The sequence below is a fragment of the Biomphalaria glabrata genome, chromosome 1 (genome assembly GCF_947242115.1).
Source record: "Biomphalaria glabrata chromosome 1, xgBioGlab47.1, whole genome shotgun sequence".
Taxonomy (NCBI): domain Eukaryota; kingdom Metazoa; phylum Mollusca; class Gastropoda; family Planorbidae; genus Biomphalaria; species Biomphalaria glabrata.
Window position 1 is genome coordinate 84,397,910 of NC_074711.1, and position 23,703 is coordinate 84,421,612.

General features: G+C 37.7%; 1 protein-coding gene across 1 annotated transcript in view; it reads left to right on the forward strand.

Annotated features, from left to right (window-relative positions):
• Window positions 1–6,259: 6,259 nt before the first annotated feature.
• Window positions 6,260–23,703, forward strand: part of LOC106064181 (uncharacterized) — a 30,309-nt gene continuing 12,865 nt past the window's right edge. The window contains exons 1-7 of the mRNA XM_056018249.1: window positions 6,260–6,837; window positions 12,493–12,608; window positions 13,955–14,081; window positions 15,381–15,527; window positions 16,491–17,963; window positions 21,725–21,881; window positions 23,005–23,289. Of these exons, the coding sequence (XP_055874224.1) occupies window positions 6,820–6,837; window positions 12,493–12,608; window positions 13,955–14,081; window positions 15,381–15,527; window positions 16,491–17,963; window positions 21,725–21,881; window positions 23,005–23,289 (2,323 nt within the window). The 5' untranslated portion in view covers window positions 6,260–6,819. The remainder of the gene's footprint in view (window positions 6,838–12,492; window positions 12,609–13,954; window positions 14,082–15,380; window positions 15,528–16,490; window positions 17,964–21,724; window positions 21,882–23,004; window positions 23,290–23,703) is intronic.

Sequence of the window (23,703 nt, forward strand, 5' to 3'; positions counted from 1 at the left end):
TAAGTCTTTTTTTTTTTTTTTTTTAAAGGAAACCTCAGAATTTGCGCTATTCAGTTTTAGCTTTATCATCATAGGAATCCTTGGGCTTTATGCCTCTTTTCTTTGCCTCTTTTTTGGGCTTTATATGCCTCTTTTATGGGCCATCTTGCCTCTTTTTTGGGCTTTTTTTTTTTTTTTTTTTAATATGTTTTTATTTGTAAGTTCTTATAATTCACAAGTATTAAATCATAAACAATTGAAAAGTGATTAACCTAAAAATATAATAACAGTAATAGAAATATTATTTAATATCAAAGACATACTACCTAACCAATGAACCCCCTAAAGACAGAAAAATGATACAAGTATACTCTACTCCAGAACAATCAACACAATATCAGATATCCCTGACCCCCAACACCCCATTTCTGAAAAACTACATGAGCATTATACAGGTATATGAAAATCAAACTAGATAATTCTCTACCCTAAAGTCCATTATTTTTCTAAATGTTAATTCCAAGTGATTAGGATCAAACACCTTATTATTATGTAGACATTTGAGCCAGGTAGCCCAAACAAGATTCCTGTATTCGGAAACAATAATCAAGTTAAAGTTATGTATCCTTTTATTTTTTAGTTTTGGCAGCTTGTTTAAAATAATAGACAAGTTAACATTTACATAATTGCCACAGTTTGCTTCCAATAGGTCCATTACAGTACTTCTAACTTGAAGGAATAATGGACATTCCAAATACATGTGTTTTTCGTTATCAGCATTTTCAAGGAGGCATAATATACATTCACGGTCGTTTGCCCGTCTTCTAACCATAGGGGTCATCAAAAAGATAAGTCTATAACTAATCTCTCTAGTTTTTGGTGGGATATGTTTACCGTGTAGGTTTATGAATGTGTCCTTGAATTCTGTCACCCCAAGAACTCTCCCCCACTTAATCCTATTCACTAGGCTTTCCTGTAACAGCTTTTTAAGTGTTGTGTATGATTCTTTGGTTTTGTTGTGTATTAAATGTTCATTACCAGGTAAAACTCTTGAAATAGATCTGTAAAATAAATGAGTGACTGTACCAAAATAGTGAGGAGTATCATTGTGTATTGGAAGAAGACTACTTAATCTTAAATCAGAATAGTAAATTGTCAAGGGAAAGTTTGTTGGGTTTCTAACTACTTGACCTACAAATTTTAGCCTTAGCGACTGTATTTTTGTTTTAACATCTTGCAAGTTTATCCCCCCATCCTCTTTTTTTTGAATGAGTGTAGTGTGCTTAATGCTCCTAATAGTGTTTTTAAATATAAAGCTTCTAATTAACTTGTTCAGCTTGTTTATGAATTTAGGAGGTGGCTCTGTAATGTTAGCTAAATAGACAATCTTTGGAATGACCAAACTATTTATCAATACAGCTCTACCAAATATTGTAGAACCTGTGTGCTGATAAAGTTTAATTAAGTTTGAGGCTTTGACAAAAATATTCTCCCACTGGTCTTTACAATAGAACAAAGGATTACAGGTATAGACAATACCACAAATCTTGATTTTATCAACAATTCTGAAAGCGCAATTCTCCTTGAATTTCCATTTCCCTAGTCCCATTACAGAGGATTTATTTATATTTATTTTTGAACCACTAGCTTCTCCGAAAAGTGTAAATTTCTTTAGTATATTCTCAATATCTTGCTCTGAAGATGGAAAAAAGGTTGTATCATCCGCATAGGCTTTGACTTTGATGGTTGAGAAGGAACGACCCGGTATATTTATCCCAATAATGGATGGGTCAGATCTTACAGATTCCAAGAAGGGTTCCAAGCAAAGGATATACAAGAAGGGGGATAAGGGACAGCCCTGTCTGACAGACCTTTGTATGAGGATACTCCTACTGAGAGAATGATTAATTATCAATCTACTTGTTGCATTGGTATAGACAAGCTTTATATATCTGATTAACAGGGAACTTATTTTACATTTCTCAAGCACCTTGAACAGGAAGCTATGGCTTACTCGGTCAAAGGCTTTTTCTTGATCTACAGATAAAAGAGACACATTGAGGTTTTTATCCTTACTGTACATGATAAAATCCCGTAAAAAATGCGTCATGCCGTCAATGTTTCTGTCCGGGATACCACAGTACTGGTCATGTCCGATAAGTTGGTTTATGAGTGGTTTCATTCTTAGGAAAATCATTTTTGTGAGAAGTTTATAGTCCGTGTTGAGAAGTGAAATGGGCCTATAGTCGCTAGGTGAAGTGTTATTTTCAGATTTCTTAGGTAAAAGTGTGATGTATGCTTCGTTAAAATTTGGAGGAAAATGTCCCAGTTTAATGGCGTCGCTATATAGTCGCAGTAAGAGAGGACCAAGCAGGGGGAAGAAGGTTTTATAGAGTTCAAATGTTAAGCCATCTGGACCGGGTGATTTATTGTTCTTAGTCGAGTCCAGGGCAGTCCTGAGTTCGTCTAGCGTAAATGCACTCCCTAAAAGATCTTCATCTGTCTTGTCCAGCTGGTTGCAAAATTTTAGAAAATTATCTTGAGCATCAGTATATACTGGCTCTTCACTGTATATAGTAGTGAAGTGTTTTGTAAAAATATTCTTAATATCTTCATAATCATCTACTTTATTCCCCTCACTATCTATGATGTTGCTTATTATTTTACTTGATTGTACATTCTGTTCAAACGATAGGAATAGTTTACTAGGACCTTCATTACTTAAGTAATTTTTACACCTAATCTCAGCACCCCTATAAGTATACTTGTTTAATTCCTCTAGTTTTAAAAGAGTTTCTGTTTTAACGATTTCATCATCCGTGTGTAATAATGTGTATTTGAGTTGTTCATATTCTTGCCTCCTACGTCCCTGAGCTAATGTAGATATTAACTGGCTTTGCTGTTTGATAGAACTTTTTAGGAGAGGCCATGTCTGTGTTAAATCGAAATGTGGATCTTGTATATCTTGTAAGTAAGAATTTAGATTAGTAGAAACTAACTCCACGAAAAGGGGAATTTCCAACAGAGAATTGTTAAATTTCCAGTGGGATGACTTTCTTTTAATTTCTTTGTTTTTTATGTCCAAAGTAACTAACACCGCTTTGTGGTCTGTGTATTCTAGTGTTTCTTCCAGATGTGACACCCGACTTATATAGAAATGATTAGGAGCATACACTCTATCTAAGCGCGTAGAGACGGGGTATGACCTATGCACCATGGTGGTGTCACGACCCATAGGTTCTAGTGTCCTGTAAGCATCAACTAAATTAAAATTCCTCTCTATCTCCTCTAAGAAATTAAGATTCGGAAAGGTTTTACGAGAGGGAGGGCCCACTGCCAAAGTAGTCCGTTTATCTAATGCAGAAGTCATTGTAAGTCTCTCTAAGCGCTAAAATTAAACCATATAATAATTAAAAAATATGTTGTAGTTAGCAGTTTTTATTTCTCATATTTAAGTTTTAAAATTGGTAGTTTATCAGCTGATTGGTACCTGATGGAAAGATTAATATGCAAAGTGTATTTCTTCTGGATACCAAAATAAAAGCTAATAATTGTTTTAAAAAAAATGGTCGAGAATGTGTACAAAGTTAATAATGTGGATATATCGAAACTGGAACAGACGTTGCCATTTCTACATAGTTTTAATATTCAAGGAAACAGAAATCGTTGCATGGATTTATATTGGATGCATTGCTGCAGTACTCGTTCGTACCTCACTCGGTCAGCCTCTATCAACGCCACTCGTTGATCAGGAAACATGAAAAGAACCAAGATGCCTGCGTGTAGTCGCTAAATGAACTCTTTATGTTGTGTCTGTCCTATTTATGTGTCTGTTTCTGTTGTGTTGTCTGTATATGAGAAAAGAGTCCTTGTAATCACAACAAATTCCCATAAGGATCAATAAAGCAGTCTTAGCAGTCTTTATCATTCCTCGTGCTGGTATAATGACAAAAATGCCCTGACCTAGATCAAGGAGTAAGATGGCCTGGTGAAATAATGAATGAAATGTACCGAAATGATTACTGGAATGTTTTTCAATGATAATTATAATATCCGAGAAGGAAGTTGTGGGGCGCGGTGGTTGAATGGTTAAGCGTTTGGCTTCCTAACCTGCGGTCCTGGGTTTGAATCCCTTTGAAGACTGGGATTTTGAATTTCGGGATTTTTAGGGCGCCCCTGAGTCCACCCAACTCTAATGGGTGCCTGACTTAAGTTGGGGAAAGTAAAGGCGATAGATCGTTGTGCTGGCCACATAACGTCCTGCTCGTTAACCGTTGACCAAAGAAACAGATGACCTTAACATCATCTGCCCCATAGATCGCAAGATTTGAAGGGGAAACTCTTTTTTTCTTTCTAGAAGGAAGCTGTGGTCACTTAATTTATCTCATATCTTATTTTTCTTGTGTCCACTTTGTCTAATGGCTTCAGGCCAATAAAAAAAAGTATTTTATCCATCATAATGTAGCTGATTTTGTTTAATATTTCGAAAATTTTGTCTATTTTATGTATAGTTGAAGGGCATTAGCCGATTAGCTACATATCAAGCACCTGGCGTTCAAACCCCAAATCAACCCTGTTGATGGAATGTTATTTTGTATGAAGAGTTGTGCCCATGCACAGGGGAAACTACTCTAGTAATCAAGATGGCTGATTAAACTTGTTTATGTTTACCTGAGATTGTTCTTATGTCAAGTGTATTTATATTTGAGTGTCCATCGTAACAAACCCGACTTGAACTAAGTTATGTTTGGAAACCTTCTCTGATTTATCTCTTGTCCAGTTTGTATTTAAGCCTTGGCTTTGTCTGTCCAGGCACCCCGACAGTCTATCATTTAAAAGAGGACAAGGTTAATAGGTTAACCTATAATAGATAGCAACAAACACTTATGTAACAAAGATTCAATACTGGGGGACAACAGAATATAAACCCTAAAAAGAACCAGCCACTCCCAGAACAAAACAAATGAAGCAATGACGTTTACAAAGCTCGTCTTTAGAAGCAGCGATTAAAATAGTATGGTGCATAACAAAGAAACACAAAACAAAGCCGCAACTCAATATGCACATAACACTCGGACTTCCCATAGGTCCACCAGGGGTCTTGAACCACAGCGCCCTGACCATTCTATAGCATTGAAGATACAGAATCATTTTTACAAGGCTTATATCAAATCACTCTGTCTGTCTGGACAAAAGTTTGTGCACATTATTTCTCCGACACCCAATCTCGGATCAAGCTGAAATTTCGCACAATTATTTCTTTTAGCTGACAACACCAGAATCAATAAAAAGAAATTAACCAATTAGCTAATTAACCATTGGTTCTACATTATTTGTTTTTGTAAATTCAAATAAAGGTAAGAAATAGTACTTGACTGAAGTGATAGTATACGCTGGATTATCAATATAAGGCGATTGGTAAGCGTTTAAATCAGATGAGAAATTCAGAGGTAGATAGATAGATAGATAGAGATAGATAGATAGATAGATAGATAGATAGATAGATAGATAGATAGATAGATAGATAGATAGATAGATAGATAGATAGATAGATAGATTAGATTAGATAGAAAGAAAGACAGATAGACAGATAGATAGACAGACAGATAGACAGATAGATAGATAGATAGATAGATAGACAGATAGATAGATAGATAGATAGATAGATAGATAGATAGATAGATAGATAGATAGATAGATAGATAGATAGATAGATAGATAATTTTTTTTTTGTCTTTTCTTTATTAATTTGAGTTCGTCATACAAATTGCGAGAGAATTACGAAAACAAAATGCGTCTTGAAAACTAATTCATAAACTTTGTCTTGCGAACTACAGTCCAGTCTTAAACTAATACTCATATAGCTTATTGATACCATGTCTCTGCATGGGGGTCTTATGTCCACAACGACCGGGATGTTTTCTTGGGTTCACTTTTTTGTTGTTTCATTGAAGGCATATCTCTCCCAGACTAAAACTCCGCGGCGGGTCTCAGCGGCCCGTACGGCTTAGCCAGGCCAGCGTAAGTATGGAGACGTTGCAAAGGTCGACCTACCTCCAGCTTACCTTTGCCCCAACAACATAATCGGTTTCGTTTTTGAAGTCCGACGCCGCGGTGTTTGAACACGTCCCTGTCACGACGCCCCTCCAGGGAACCCCGCGCGCCCTTAACATTAGGATTTCCCGAGCAATCAACAAAAAAATATCGCTAATATTTCCCGGGTTATGTGACCTGGACTGGACTGACCTTTGGGGGGTCAGTATTTAAACAAAGGGCGGCTGGATTTGTTTGTTCATTTTCTGTTTTAATTTTTATTTAATTTTGTACAACTCGTGTCTAGATAGGTGTCCTTCTCCTGTATTCAAAATCATAAAACTTGAGAATATATGCGACTCTAAACTTTGGCTTTAGGATATTTATATCCACCAACGCTGTAAACTCCGCTTGTGGATTACAGTGTACTTGAGACATTGTTTAATATTTAGCATTTTAGAATGTTCTTCTTTTCGCGCCTTTATCTCCAGAGCTGAATTTTTAAATAACATGCTTACTTCTGTTTGTCCGTTTAATTTGCGGGTCTGCCGTTTAAGTTCACACACGTATTGTGTTATTGCTACATAGATTATTTTTAATTAAAATGTTGCAAGATGCAAAATCGATCGCACAGCGAAAAAAAAGGGCATGAGTTGATGACCCACGGATGCAGGAAGCGTTACAATAAATACATCGTCATCTGAACATTTTGTTGACAGCCTGTGCCAAATTGTGTTTCCATATATATATATATATTTTTTTTTTTAAGCTGTCGTCTGCTGGACTACGTATAAAAAGTCTCTGGATATGGCGCAAGTTGCAAAGGTAATGGTAGCCACAGTTATAGCTAGCTAATTATGAGATTTACTAAATGTTGGTATAGATGTGTAATTTAATATGTGGCGTTTCTGTAGTTATAGTTTTTGTAATGATCAAAATTGTGCAGTATAATATAATATCAATTTCAAGTCTCTGTGTTGTATGTTTTTTTTAAGAACTTAATTCTTATCTTATCTTATATAATACCGACATTGCTTAAAAAAAAAGAAAATGATTACGTCCTACGCGTCATGCATCTAGTCATGCATGTTAACCAATGACCTAAATTCTGCCAAGTCACTGGTTTTCTTGACTGGCTCAGGCAACCTATTCCATAATAGCACTAGGAAAGAAGGAGTATTTATACAAATTTGTCCTAGCATATGGAACGAGGAATGTGCCTTTATCTTGGTGTCTTTCTGAGTGTTTTATTAGATTTTGTTTTTGTATTCCAAGATTATGGTTCAGTGTTTCATGTATAATTGCTACTTTACTTTTGAGTCTTCTGTCACGAAGGCTTTCTAAATTTAGTGATTTTACTAAAGGTGTTACTCTAGTCAAATTATGAATCGCACTGCTCTATTTTTTGTCTGTTCCAGTTCCTTAATATTTTTTTTTAGTTAAGGGATCTCAGAGGATGCATATTCTATTATTGGCCTAACCAAGGTTAAATAACATTTTAGTTTTATGTTCTTATTTGATTTATAGAAATTTATTCTAATAAGTCCTAATGCTTTGTTTGATTTTTTGATAGTTTCATCAATATTGGGATTCCATGACAGTTTTTTCATTTATTATAACACCTAGGTATTTTGCGTTTTTAGTCTGTGTTACTGGTTTACTATGAATAACAAAAGTGACATTTTTCTGGGTGGAAAGACATGCTCCAATTTGATTCCCATTTCTGTAATTCATCTAATTATCTTTGTAAAATTTCTGTATCTTGTGTTGTTTTTATTGTTCTATATATTTTTGTACATTATGCAATCGTCTGCAAATAATCTGATTTTTGTTGACTTATGAAGTACAGACGTTCCTTCTTTAGACAAGATAATTACGTCCTACCTGTATCCGCATGAAGTGAATCGCCCATTTGAGTACCGGCCCACCGGACATTGGCCCGTATGCTCAAATAGCCAAGTTCGCCTTTGCCTTGTTGTACTCCTGGGTTAATGACTTGTATGTGCAATTTACATTAACACTTTTGAGATTAATTCCTTTTGTGTTGATTTCTTGTTTATTTCTGGATATTTTAACGATTTGTTGGTGTGAGTAGGTATGTTGGTGTGAGTAGGTGTGTTGGTGTGAGTAGGTGTGTTTGTGTCAGCAGGTGTGTTTGTGTCAGTAGGTGTGTTGGTGTTAGTAGGTGTGTTGGTGTTAGTAGGTGTGTTGGTGTGAGTAGGTGTGTTTGTGTTAGTAGGTGTGTTGGTGTGAGTAGGTGTGTTGGTATGAGTAGGTGTGTTTGTGTGAGTAGGTGTATTGGTACGCGTCGGTTAGTTTGTGTTTGTTAGTTATTTAAGGCACGTCTGCAATTTTAAAGATAAATTAGCAGATTTTCTTCGGTGCGGTGGCTGAGTAGTAACTTTACTTTAAGTTAGTAGATTTTAAAACGTGTACAGATCAAAGTTTATATAACTTATGATGGTAGAATTGTTTCCAATTTCGTCCATGTTTCCAACTTGTATATTCAGAGCCTCGTTGTAGCTTCAGTCATTCAAGTCTTGAGTCCATTCCTTTTATTTTAAATCTAAAATTGATTATTTTTAAAGTTGTATACAGAAATTGGTGAGATCGTGGATTGTCTGATTGTTAGATAAACATCTCGGTTTCTCCTCGTGTAATAATGGGTTCCATACGCTAGGACGAATTCGGGTTGCCGAATCAGTCAGGAAAACCAACGACTTGGCAGAATTTAATTCATTGATTAACATGCATTGATTGACACATACTATGCGTAGGACGTAATTATCATCTTTTTGACATTTGTATATATAAGATAGGAAGATAATATTTATGCCTCTTCGGTGCTGTAGTAGTATAGACCCAAAGTTCTTATTTTTATCTCGTTTTGGACAAGAGACCTCCAATTTATTAAAAGACAGTATTTAAATTATAAAATTAATCAATCAACATTAAAAAAAACTGTAAAAAATAGGCTTATAAAAAGGAAAGAGCCGCACAATTAGTGCCTTTATCTCCCTTTTCTAAAAAAAAAAATTATACATTACCATTAATTGGTAAATTTTTTTTTATTGATTTATGTATTTTCTTCCACAATAAATACCATTGGAAAGTTACAACTTGATATGAGACTGGAAAGTGGGGGAGATAATGTGTACAAGATTTGTAGCAGACAGACACAAACAGTCAGTTTGTAAAAAAAAAAAGACACGAGACATGCCGTTGAAAGGTCAGCATTTAAACCACATAAAATATACTTGCCAAGCACTATTACTGGGACATACCGTGACCTTGATTTCGGTCATGCCCAAGGTTAGTGATGTCAGCCTGAGGCTTCAGTGGGCGTGACAGAAGAAAAAAAACCTAGACGATGCTATAAATGCCAGATTTTCGTGGCTAATGAAATTGTCGCCAACATGACAGCCCACACATTCCTATTTTAAACTGCTGTGACTTATGGTGATGGTCATTATATATATATACACACACACAGTCGCCTTCCCCATTTTTTGGGGGGGCTTAGCGGTTCAGTCACCTCTTCTGGAAAGAAAAAAAAAAGATTGTTTACAATAAAGCAATATAGTCGTGTTCCTCTATGTCGCAATGAATCAAATAAAACTTGACTCAAACAAAAAAAATAATGTACATTTTCAATTCATTTTCACTATTTCTGTCTTGTACACATTTTTTTCACCATTATCATTTTATTTTGTTTTGTTGTAAAATGTGTTCCGTGTTTTAAATGTTCCTTCAGCGTTGAAAATAATTTACTTCCTAGTCCAAACCTCCCGCAGGACGACAAGGGATGGCAGCGGGTAGGGTATGAACCCGGAACCATCGATAAGTCCGAACGGCAGTCCAGCACGCATACCGCACGACAAGGCCATCCAGACGCCAGAAAACGTAATATTTGTTTAAGATGGTCGACATTTCTTCCATTGTAGACATGGTCGTTTTTTTTTCTCCTCTTTCTACTATTCCTATAGGAGATTGTCATACATGACATGACGGAAAAACTATAAATAGTTCGCATTATTGTAGTGTATCCGGTTGCTGTGTTTTCTTTTGCAAGGTACAGGATAATTTCGTGCACTTTTTGCCACTGCAGAATGAAATTATTCATTCGACTTTTTATTTTATAACTTAAAAACACGAATTTAAAAAAACTAGGTCCAGCTGGAATAACATGCCCAGTGTGCAGCTGAACATTCCGGGCTCACATAGGTCTCTTCTCTTATATATTAAAGACGTTACTTCAAACAAGAAGATAATTACGTCCTACGCATTTCATGTGTCAATCTAGTCATGCATTTTAATCAATGATTTAAACTCTGCTAAGTCGTTGTTTTTTTTGGCTGAGTCATGCAACCCATTCCATTCTCTAATGGCACTAGGGAAGGAGCACTTGTACGAATTTGTTCTAGCATATGGAATAACAAATGTGCCTCTATCTTTGTGTCTTTCTGAGTATTTCATTGGGTTTTATTTTTCTATTAGTAAATTAATGTTTAGTGCTTTATTTCACCAGCCACACGAGGAGGCATAAAACCCCAGTGCAAAGCCCTCAGCCTCCTGAATGACAAAAGTGGTCATCATCGAACCACGATGGATGAACTATATTTAAAAAATTAAACTAGCTCTAACAAAGGAAAAACGCTTTGAAGTTCAAATCAAAACTCAATTCCTGTTTATCTAGTTGGCAACACTGAGTTTTAGTTTCGTGTCCTTGACATTGTTCAGTTTATCTTGAAAATCTCCAATCAGGCTACACTTTCTCTGTTGAGAATATAAATTGGAAGTTGGTGTGTTGCTAATGTGGAATGGTGCGAATGTGGAATGGTGCGAATGCGCGTTGAATCAAATAAAGTGCAGAAAAAAAAAACTGTTGAGGAAGTCGACATATATCGGAGGTGTTTTGTATGTATTAATATTTTGTAAATATTCGGAAATTTAAATCAATTAAGGTTTTAGACAGTATTTGTTATTAATTTATTTGTTTAAATAATACAGAGGTAAGAGTCGCGTACTCTAACGTGAGAATCATTGGTTTCAAGCTAAAATGGTTAGCGGAGATGTTAGAACGTCGAGCTAGTCATGAAAGTATAATGGCCATTTTTTTTAAAAGACATGTTTAGTTAACTTTATGAACATAACGTCAGCATTGATTTTTTTTTTAATTATGGTACTTTCTGCAATAAACCATTTTATTTTCTGTAATAGTCATAATAGTTTGGATGATTTTTATCCCAAGTCGCTAGGATTAGAGGTGAGGTCAAAGGCCGAGCACACCAGGAAAACTTCGTCTTTATCCCTTCCCTGTTTATCCGTCGTGCGAGTTTCCGTCATAAAACGTCCACCTTGAAGAATAATGTGTGGAAAATGACATCATTGATGGGGATCACTTCCATCCCCCCACCACCACACGGAAGTTCAATGGACTCGGTACATAAGCACCCCAACCGGACTTCTGTTTGGCTTCCCTGTTGACCTAATTGTCTCCTCTAACGACCATTTTTACCTGAGCATCGTGTTGGGGTGAGAAGCTCTGTTGGGAAGGAGAAGTGTACAAACATTACAAATGTACATAACTTGAAGAAGATTTACTTTTGCTCAGGGCGTCGTGCTCCCTATGAGATCGTGCCACCACCCTCACAACTCAAGAAAACCTGCAGTAGGTCAGGCAAGTCTGCAATAAGCCAGTTGTCCTAAGATCCTCCTCGTGTTTAGCAGGACGTCCTGTAGCGGGTATGTTATGTTCTCGCAAAAAAACAACAACTCCAAAAGTACTATGTTATGTTTATCCGAACAAATTAGAAGGTTCTGCATTAAAAGGGAGGTAGATTATAGAATAGGCATTAAAAATGTTTTCTTTAAAAGAACTTTTTGAATCGATCTTTTTGCTAAGGTAGAAAGGTTCTACCCAGAAGATGAAACGACGTCCCTGTTAGGACCATAAATAAAACAATTGAGTCGAAAACCATGTCCGCATAGTTTGGCTTTAATGCACTGAATGACTACACAACACACATCTCTTACGTTATATAAACACATTCCTACTGACAAGCACGTGTAAACATAAGAATGACAACCAATACAGTTAGTAATTTTCATAACAGTCCCTTAAATTAATTTTCTATTTAATTTGGTCATAATGCCGTTTATACCTGATTAATATTAAAAATATAAAATAACTACAACGCAAATACAACCGATTTTTTAAACAGAAAAACCACCTCTGTATGTATAATTTTACCACTTGTGTGTCTTCCCCAAATGGGTGTCACCCCGCACCATCCTAATGACACCACTGCATACATCTAAACTGTTCACAAGCTAAACAATGTTCAAACATTTGAAATGGTCATAAGTCTACAACAAATGTTCAAACATCTGAAATGTTCATAAGTCTACAACAAATGTTCAAACATCTGAAATGTTCATAAGTCTACAACAAATGTTCACTTGCTGTGTGTGTTTCAGTATGTCCTACCCTCTGTTTTGTTTTTCATCACGCTGAGTTTGATGACCTTGCAAAAAACGTCTTTGATTGTTGTCCTACGTCTTGTACTGCAGCCTGACGTCTCTGTGGAGTCGGGGTAAGTAGAACCGATTTTATTTCTAGAACAGTCTTTATTTCAGAAAGGGAGAATTCTTTTCTGCTGTTGTGTCACACTTCATAATTTGGACAACTCAGAAATAGTTTCACTCTGCAGAGAGATGGTTGGAAAAGTGGTTGGAGAGGTGGCTGGAAAATAGTCTGAGAAACGCTGGAAAGGTGGTTGAGAAGTGGTTGGAAAATTAGTCTTAGAAGTGGTTCGAGAGAGGTGGTTGGGGAGGTGTTTGAGAAGTGGTTGGAAAGGTGGTTGAGATGTGGTTGGAGAGGTGGTTGGAGAAGTGGTTGGAGTAGTGGTTGTGGAGAGGTGGTTGAGATGTGGTTGGAGAGGTATTTGAGAAGTGGTTGAAGAGGTGGTTGAGATGTGGTTGGAGAGGTGGTTGGAGAAGTGGTTGGAGTAGTGGTTGTGGAGAGGTGGTTGGAGAGGTGGTTGAGAAGCGGTAGGAGAAGTGGTTGGAGTAGTGGTTGTGGAGAGGTGGTTGGAGAAGTGGTTGGAGTAGTGGTTGTGGAGAGGTGGTTGAGAAGTGGTTGGAGTAGTGGTTGTGAAGAGGTGGTTGGAGAAGTGGTTGGAGTAGTGGTTGTGGAGAGGTGGTTGGAGAGGTGGTTGAGAAGTGGTTGGAGTACTGGTTGTGAAGAGGTGGTTGGAGAAGTGGTTGGAGTAGTGATTGTGGAGAGGTGGTTGAAGAAGTGGTTGGAGTAGTGGTTGTGGAGAGGTGGTTGGAGAGTTTGTTGGAGAAGTGGTTGGAGAGGTGGTTTGAGAGGTGGTTGAGAAGTGGTGGAGAGGTGGTTGAGAAGTGGTTGGAGAGGTGGTTGGAGAAGTGGTTGGAGTAGTGGTTGTGGAGAGGTGGCTGAGAAGTGGTTGGAGATGGGGTTGTGGAGAGGTGGTTGAGAAGCGGTAGGAGAAGTGGTTGGAGTAGTGGTTGTGGAGAGGTGGTTGAGAAGTGGTTGGAGTAGTGGTTGTGGAGAGGTGGTTGGAGAAGTGGTTGTAGTAGTGGTTGTGGAGAGGTGGTTGGAGAGGTGGTTGAGAAGTCCTTGGAGTACTGGTTGTGGAGAGGTGGTTGGAGAAGTGGTTGGAGTAGTGATTGTGGAGAGGTGGTAGGAGAAGTGATTGGAGTAGTGGTTGTGGAGAGGTGGTTGGAGAGTTTGTTGGAGAAGTGGCTGGAGAGGTGGTTTGAGAGGTGGTTGAGAAGTGGTTGGAGAGGTGGTTGAGAAGTGGTTGGAGTTCATCCCCTGCCTTATAAACATAGAAGAGGAGCGTTTAAAAAAAATCACTATTTAAAACAAAAATTGCATTATTATGTAACAATATGCTGATCATATTTGTTCCAGCTACGCCCTGATATCAACATTACTTGTTGCACCTTACCTGTTCTCACTCTTCCTGGTGCTGTGGAATGTTCCCTTTCTGAGAAAGTCTCGCTCTGTTTCCTTGCCGTCTGGTAGAAATGTCGTTTTGGTAAGTTGCTTTAGTTTTCTTTATTTTTTTATTTGTTTAAGTGCTTAAAAAGTTTTGGGAAGCAGCAGGATTCCAATTCACGCCTGGTGCTTGCAACTAACGACAAAAAGCTGTAACGGTGAGTTATGAAAAAATATTCCGTATTTGTTAAAGACATAGTTTCCAAAGCAAATGAGGCTGGACAGACGGAACGACTTACAGACAGACAAAAAAAAAGTTTTTTAAAAGATACCGATTGAAAAAAAAAAGTCTTTTTGACTCTGAGGATAATAACCAGACACATAGATAGGGATACAAAACGCGAATTTTATTCTAGGGATAATAAACAATCAGATACAAAGATTGGGAGAGAAACGCCTATTTTACTCAAAGTATAACAAATGGAGACATCGAGCTTTCTGACTAAATCTTATTTCCTGCTAGATCCCTATCCCTTGGTCTGTTGGAACGTTGGGGACACCACACGAGATCTGTTGACCATCTTTCTCCATTCCTCACTATCCTTTGCCTTGGATAGAATCTCTTTCAATTAAAGACCCGTCCATTCTTTTATGTTAATTTCCCATCGCTTTCTCTGTCTCTTCTTCTTCCTGGTACTGTCCCCTGAAGGAAAGTCTTTGCGAGCCCTACGGACCTTGTCATATGGCCATATAATTTTAGCTTGCGTTTTTTTTTACAGTAGTTAGCAGTTCATCGTAAGGCCCAATCATCATCATCATCATCAAACTCCATTAGAGTGAGGGCTTGAGGGGCTCAAATCCTCTCTTGCAAAAGCCCTGGACAGAAACCCTGCTGTCTTGCGTAGTGCATAAATGTCGCCATACAGGTTGAGAATTTTGGATTTCCCAGACCTGTCGAGACGGAGATCAGCAAGTCCTGGGCAGTCTAACAGAATATGAGGCACGGTTTCCTCTTCTTCCCCGCAGCGGGGGCACCGTGAATCAAAATTTGGCCATAGCCGCGAGAAATATGAGCCAACAGGACAGTGGCCTGTCCTGCACTGTGGTATAATAGCTTGCTCAGGCCTGGACAGCCTCCACCACGGGGACTTGTCCCAGCACTCGTAAGGCCCAATAGCCGTTTTAATCCTGTTTCTAATCTCTTCGATTGTAATGCGGTCTTTATTATACCTAGTATCTTTAAAACCAATTAGGAATTATATTTAATATCGCTATTGCTTTTCCACTAACCACATTGAATGAAAATATAAACCAATGGAAATTAACAGCACACTTTGATGTGTTCAAGAAACTAACTAGAGCTCTTCTTTCTTTTTTTTTTACTCTCCGTGTTTTGCAGGGTGTGTTTGCCTCTATTGTAGAGTCGTCATGTATTGTCTTGTTTACATCACGTGTGGTGGCCATACTTCCGGTGTTTGTTGCTCTGCCGGCCACCAGTGGGGTCTTGGTCATATCCTCCGTCATCTCCGCCTTCAACAAAGGCAAGGTATGTACAATGTCTGGTGTTGTTGTTGTTGTTGTTTTTCTTCCATTTACACGTTGGAAGCTAGAGACGTCTATGTTACTCAGTTGGGTGATAATGGACCTCATTCACCAATCGTAAACAAACAATTAATCACGCTGAGGTTGTCTATTGTAGTCGAACTGAATTTCCACTTATTTGGATCAATAAAGTTATCTTATCTTATTGTATCTTATATTGATAAGACAACGAAAAAAAAATTGTCAAGTGATAGCTACTCTGTATTACAATTAGATTAGAACATTTAGCTCCAATCGAACATTTGGCCCCAGTAGAATATCTAGCTTCATTAGAACATTTAGCTCCATTAGAACATTTAACTCCATTAAAACATTTAACTCCAATTGAACATTTTGGCCCAGTAGAGTATTTAGCTACAAAATAATATTTACACCGGTAGAATATTTAGATCTTAATTTTTACAAAGCTTATATCAACTCACTCTGTCTGTTTGTCTGTCTGGTAAAAAGTTTTCACACGTTATTTCTTCCACACCCATTCTTGGATCAAGTTGAAACTTTGCACAATTATTTATTGGCATAGACAAGACAGGAATCATTTTTAAAACAAATTAACCCATTAGTCAATCAATAACTGTAATTAATTATTTTTTTGTCCGATACCAACAAAAAAAAAAGTATCCTTCAGTATTCAAAGGGTTAAATATAGAGAGTTTCGTCTCATTAGATTATTGAAACATATTTCTTCCATGCTTATAGTCGGGTCAGGTTGAAACAAAACATGAATCAATGAAAAAATTAACCAATTAGCCAATCAATTATTGGTAATTAATTATTTTGTTTCATTTCCAATAATGGAAATAACGTCTACACTATTGAGAGATATAGTTGTAAGTGCGGTGTTCTTTGCCTTGTGTAAGTTTTGTTTTTTATTTTTTATTTATTTTTTTCCTTTCTTTTTCTTAAGAGACGGAGCGGAAGTTTGAATATCACGGCAGAGGAGATTCCTAAACCTGCGAAAGAGAAGTCTTTCCTCTGCATGGGGGCTCGTATCACCGCCTCCATTACGTGCACTCTCGTGTCGCCTGCTGCCGGATGCTTTCTCTACGTGATGAATCTCTCGGACATCGTGACGTCACTCAGCCTGGCCGTCATTCCCATAATGCTGGGTCTGGTGTGGAATCCGGACTTTCAGTCGCACGTTCTGGATCCCAGCGGCGCTGACCCGCTGTGCCACAGACGACTTCGCCTGTTGTATGGAATCGTCAAGATCGTCGCCATTGTGGTTTTTATTTTGATGGAAATGTACTTCAGGACCGACGTCTCGCAGACCCACCACCTCTTGGAGAGATACGCCTATGGATTTTCGGTCTTCAAGAGGCTGGATGTTGTGTTTGCGCTTGTGGTTCACTTTTTGTCCTGCCTGATTTGCTTCGGTTTCTCCTATGTTTCTCTGGCCCTGTGCCAGCCGATGTTCGGCGTAGTGATTCCGTCCTTGTTTTCCATGGTGTCCAGTCTGGTTCTGTGCTTGACACTGTCCGCGCAAGTATACGGAATCGACGAGACTGCGCACTTCGGCTCGTTCGCTTCTTTCCTGATATGCGCGTCGATTTTAGCGTGGGCATGGGCGTGGCCTTACATCCTCAACGCTTCGATATTCCTCAGAAAACCCCAGTGCCTGCTTACCCCTTACAAAGCCCTGTTCAAAGGGTACGGGTGGAATCCGATATTTTACGATCAAAAATTCCTTCTCGGATACGACTCCAGCAGTTCATCCGAGGCAGCTTCATCAGAAGTCAAAGTGACGAACCGGATCTACATCTGCACTACCATGTACAGAGAGGCGGACTACGAGATGGGGAGATTGTTAGAAAGTTTGATGAAGATTTCATCAGACCCACTCTTGAAGGGCATTCACTTTGAGAGCAACATTTTCATGGATAACGGATGTTCGGGGACAAAACTCAATGAGTTCGCGCTTCAGTTTGTCGCCCTTCTTATCACCAAAGGCGGCGTTCACCTCGAAAGGACTCGCTGCTGGGTGACGCCTTACGGCTTGCAAGTGTTCTGCCAACTTCCCAGCGGGCTCCCACTTTTCGTCCATTTGAAAGATCCTCAAAAAGTCAAGTCTAAAAAGCGCTGGAGCCAGGCCATGTACATAAACTACGTGATGAGATTTCGCAAAGCTCTTTGGAAGTACGACTCTGAGAACAAGCCGATCTCTTCAAGAGAATGCCAACTTCCTGAGATTCGAATTTCCAGCGCGTGCAATGAAGCTGATCTTATCGGCTGTGTTTCCGGTAGCGACCAGCCTCTATTCCGACGCATTACAAACATTGGATTTCCGACACTGGCCGACTTTAAAACAACTGTAGAGAATGATCGCCAGTATCCATCCGCAGAGGATTCAAGTCCACCGCACAGTGAATTTGGTTCACAGGTAAGGATTGATATTAATAAAATACATTATTATTACATTATTAATCATTAACAACCCAACCTATACGATAACATGAAGTAGCCTACTTGAATATAAAATGTTATAATAGTTTATCAGCACAGTACATACTATCGCATGCTACATGTATAACTTATGACATATATTTAAATGCCCCACACATCTATTTGAAGGCTTTAGTTTTTATCTTAGGTAGGAGCACTTCATATTAAAACTGAAACTTTCTTTTTAAAATAATAATGTCAAGAATTTGAAGAATATATTTTATGGTCTCATTTCGAAGTCCGAATTAAGCTGGGGTATTTTAAACATTCATTTGACCTAATTAGCGACTTCCTTGTGTCCATGTTCCTGATATTTGTATATGAAAAGTGCAATAATAAATGATTGCGCTGGCCACATAACATCCTCATTAGCTTTTCGCCCAAAAAACAAGGTTTCCTACAGTACGCTAAGATTAGTAATATTACATTCTTACAGCAATATCGTCGGGATAAGAAGTCTAATTTCTACGTGTGACTCATTAAATACTTATTCATTTATTTCAGACGTTGCTATGAATGCTGATATCTTAAATATTATGATCAAGACTTGATTCTCTTTTAAAACCAACTGCTACCCTACATTCTTGTAATTTAATACTATGTCCAATTTTATTTAACTTTTTAGTTTTTGTCTTTATGCATGCAGTTTTCAACCGTAATTAGAAACACTTCATTTTTAGGTAGTTGTGTCATAGTACTATTTACTATGTAACGACCACATTGTACAGCGCCCCTTACAGACCTGCCATCTATAGGGCAGATGATGTTAAGGTCATCTGTTTATTTGGCCAACGGTTAACGAGCACGTGGCCAGCACAACGACCAATTGCCTTCACTTTCCACAACTTAAGTCAGGTACCCATTAGAGTTGGGGCGCGCTAAAGATCCCGAAATTTAAAATCCCCGTCTTCACCGAGATTCGAACCCAGGGACCCAGGTTCGGAAGCCAAACACTTAACCAGTCCGCCACCCTCCCCCCTTCCATTAAGATATTATTAGGGTCTATTGGTAATGTCACTATTAGCAGTAGCGTTGATACACTAGTTGGATTCAATTTAAATCTAGTTACAAAAGTATTCATAGGTAAATTGTGAGCTGAGATTGGTATATACCAGCGATTGTCAACCTTTTTAGCTACGCGACCCCGTAATACAATTTTTCACTAGGCGGCGACCCCCAATTTTTTTCCTTTGTTCATTGGCTTAGGTAAATGTGATTTAGCTAGTGTCAAATTTTCTTTACGACGTGATTAAATATTCTCCATAGAAATGTTTCATCCCGCAATGGCGTTACGACGCCTACGAAAAAGTATTCTGCAACAAAGAAGATGTGGTCCGCAGCAAATATTTTCGAATATCAAATATATAAAAGAAAAAGAAGGAAGTAACTACCAATAGAAATCATGTCTACGTTGAATGATGATACATTCACATTCACAAGTGTCATTCGTATCTCCTGGCTATATGTCAGTGTTCTTAGATCTAGCTTTGTTTATTCCCACTTTTTATTTTATTGATACTTGACCATCGTTTCATAATTTGTTTAATAATAATGTTATCTGAATAATTTTGCAATCCATGACATCTAAAGTATAAATGCATATCGATTATAGTACAGATATGCTTGTTAGAACAGGTTACACACATACATATATATATATATATATATATATATATATATATATATATATATATATATATATATATATATATATGTAACTTCCGAAGAAAAATAGCCAAACAAAAATCAATTTTCTGATGGTCTTAGGCAACCCCTGGCAAATGGTCATTCGACCCCCAAAGGGGTCGCGATCCACAGGTTGAGAACCTCTGGTATATACTATATATAAAGCCATATGTTACCTTATCTGGCTTATCGTGTACTTCCTGTGTCTATGTATAAAGTTAGTGCTAAAGTGTATATCAGGGCTTTAAAGTATCCTCGACAACCGACTCCTTTTTAAAAAAAATTACAATATATTCTACTTTTTTTTTTAAAGTAAGTCATGTTAATTATTTGACCTTTTTGGGAGGAATATATATATATATATATTAATTCTTTCCGCGACAAAAAAGAAAAAACAAGCTTACAGCATGAGGTGGTTTCACTTTCTGTCACAAATTCTCACGAGTGTCAGTTTAAGATTTCACAGCTGACATTGTAAGCCCCACATCTGACACAATAGGTAAAAATACAGTTCCCCTAAATGTCCATTGGTCAGGTGAAGTTCGCCTAGTCTTTGTGTCCGATGGTATGCTCTAGTTTCCTGACACAAAGCATGACTTTTGTTTTTAAAGCCAATCATCTAAAATATTCTAGAACAAGATAACTCAGAAAGGGACTTCCTCGTACTATTTGAAAAATCCAAAGCTTATTACAATTAAAACTCGGAAAGTTTTTGCCATGTGGCACGGCTGGACATTATTTTTATTTTCTTACTATATTTTAAGTGTTTTCTCAATTTAAAACGCACAACTGTAGAATAACTTTGTTGCATGAAAAATTCATATGATGATACCAATACGGAAATGATACTTTTTATCCTTATACCACACTGTCTTTCTCGCCCTCTCTCTCTCTCTCTCTCTCTCTCTTGCACTCTCTGTCGTTCTCTCTCTTTGTTTCTCACTTCACCCCCTCCCCCGTTTTGTTCGATCTCTATCTCTTGCTCTCTGTCAATCTTTCTGTTTGGCTCTTTCATTCCCATTTTGTTCGCTGTTTTTTTATTTCTCTCTCTCTCTCTCTTTCTCTCACACTCTGTCATTCTCTCTCTTTGTTTATCATTTCCTCGCCTTTTCCTTTGCTGACCACTCCCTCTTTATTTCTCACTCTCTCTCTCTTACTCTCGCACTCTGTCATTCTCTCTCTTTGTTTATCATTTCCTCGCCTTTTCCTTTGCTGACCACTCCCTCTTTCTTTCTCACTCTCTCTCTTACTCTCGCACTCTGTCATTCTCTCTCTTTGTTTATCATTTCCTCGCCACTTCCGTTGCTGACCACTCCCTCTCTCTCTCTCTCTCTCTCTCTCTCTCTTTCATTTCCTCTGCTTTAAATGAATATTTGGGTTATATTATACAGATTCTTCATTTTTAAATACACATTTTTCAAAGTATGCTTATAAAATTTAAGATATTGGCGAGCGTTATAACAATTAAAACTTATTGATATCAATTTATTTTATTTTTATTTGACTTTATTTTTTATCCATTTTTCACGAGAAATTTTTTAACATAAAATTAGATTTTTTTTTAAATGGTATATTTTTAATTAATTTTATTTTTTGGTTAACTCTATCATTTCAATTTCTTCAAGCTATTGAACGTATTGATTTTTATGTAAATTTAAGTAAAGACACAACGATAAAGACGCATTTCTTATGCCATATGCTAGGACAAATTCGTACAGGTGCTCTTTCTTTCTTAGTGCCCTTAGAGCATGGGGGTTGCAACCAACGATTAACAGAGCTTATCTTATCTTATGTTATGAAATATAGACGTTACTTAAAAAAAGACGAAGATACTCTTGTTCCTTAGTCAATCTAGCCATGCATGTTAATCTATGACTTAAATTCTGCCAGGTAAATGGTTTTCCTGGCAGACTCAGGCAACCCTGAATTTTCATTTGTTTGGACCAATAAAGTTATCTTATCCTATTATTGTTGTTTGAAATGTGATAGACATATTGTTTTCTTTGCATTAAGTGTCAGGCATCTTGTTCCAGTAAGGAGAGCTCTGACATTGATTCGCTCCCAGACGACAAGCTGAGGTATTACCCAGGTGGCGCTTACATCAACTCAGGCTACCAGTCACACTCAGAAGGAGGCAGCAACTGTTCCTCTTGTAACGGAGACAGTGGAGGTATCATGTCACACTTAATTTAAATGTTTCATTAAATAACATTTCGTTTTTAGCTTAGGCGAGCAGAAGTTTAAGTTAACGTGAAAACAATAAAGTGAGGGAGTGTCACAGTGAAACTACTTACTTCGAAGGACCAAATGACCCAAATTCCTAAGTATGGAGGTATTTCTTGTTTAAGTGAAGGAAGAACCAAATTTCACAAAGAAACAAAAATTATTTTCTCTAGAAGTCATAAAAACTTTACACACACACTTCTAACAGACTCTTCTTCGGGACTTTAACATTTCACCATCACAAAGAAGATATAAGACATCGATCAACAAAACCAAATAGACACAAAAGACTCTTCTGTTCCCTTGGCAATTAAATCGTTGAAATATATGTTATTGAATATTTCGTTTGTAATGTTAAAGAGAAACTGGGGTATGACCTATATCATTTGCCATTCCAGAATCGTCCCATTAAGTCTCAGCTAATTCAAGTCAATCACCAGTTAGGCATCTACTTTGCTGTCTCTCGAGAAGGAGCCTTACAATAATTGCTGTCTCTCGAGACCGAGCCTTGCAATAATTGCTGTCTCTCGAGACAAGCCTTACAATAATTGCTGTCTCTCGAGACGGAGCCTTGCAATAATTGCTGTCTCTCGATACCGAGCCTTGCAATAATTGCTGTCTATCGAGACAAGCCTTACAATAATTGCTGTCTCTCGAGACCGAGCCTTGCTATAATTGCTGTCTCTTGAGACGGAGCCTTGCAATAATTGCTGTCTCTCGAGACCGAGCCTTGCAATAATTGCTGTCTCTCGAGACCGAGCCTTACAATAATTGCTGTCTCTCGAGACGGAGCCTTACAATAATTGCTGTCTCTCGAGACGGAGCCTTACAATAATTGCTGTCTCTCGAGACGGAGTCTTACAATACTCCTTTCAACAAATGTCTCCTTATTTTTGGTTGTTTACAAATAAAAAAGATTCTGTTTTCATTGAACCCTCTCAGGCTCCACCGCCCCTTCCCCCAAATAACCAACTATTTTTAAAAATCTATTAAAATTCACGTGGTCATTTAACAAAAGGTAAAATGTTCCATTATCATAAAAGAATTTTTTTTTCTAAAACTATTCTCAGACATTCAAAAAGTTCCACCAGCCACCCCAACACCGCCGGTCTCCGACCACAATACTGTGCACTCCTACACTGACGTCATCAGCGACAGCGACGCCTACGTGGACGACGACCACACGTTCATCCTGGCCACAGACGCGGACATGGACTTTAAAGCCGACGCCATCAAGGAGCTACTGAACATGTGCATCACAGATAAACGTATCGGTGCCGCCTGCGGAAGGACACATCCAATCGGACAAAAATGTAGTTCCATCGTCTGGCATCAAGTTTTTGAATATGCTAAAGGTGTTTGTTTTTTATTTTGCCTTGTGTTCATAAATCAATGTATGCAAATAATAATGTGGCTTTAATTTCATTAATTTTATTTAGTAACTTTAAAAAAACATATTTTTAATATACTTGAAACACAGAACTAGGAGTGAAAATAAAATTGTTTTAATGTAGTAAACTTTATTTTTACAACCCATTACTAACCTTCACTCTGTCACAGTTAGTTACCCATCTTGCAGACTCTACCATTTTTCTATGTTGTGTTTTTATATTCTGTCGATCACATATTTTCATCTTGGTCGGATTTGTGGGAGGTCAGGCGAGGCTACTGCCCTGGGGACTCCATAAGAGAGAAGTGTCAACAATATAGATTTCAGCGAAATCAACGACATTTCGTCGAAAACATTTCGCAAGTTTCTAACCTTACAT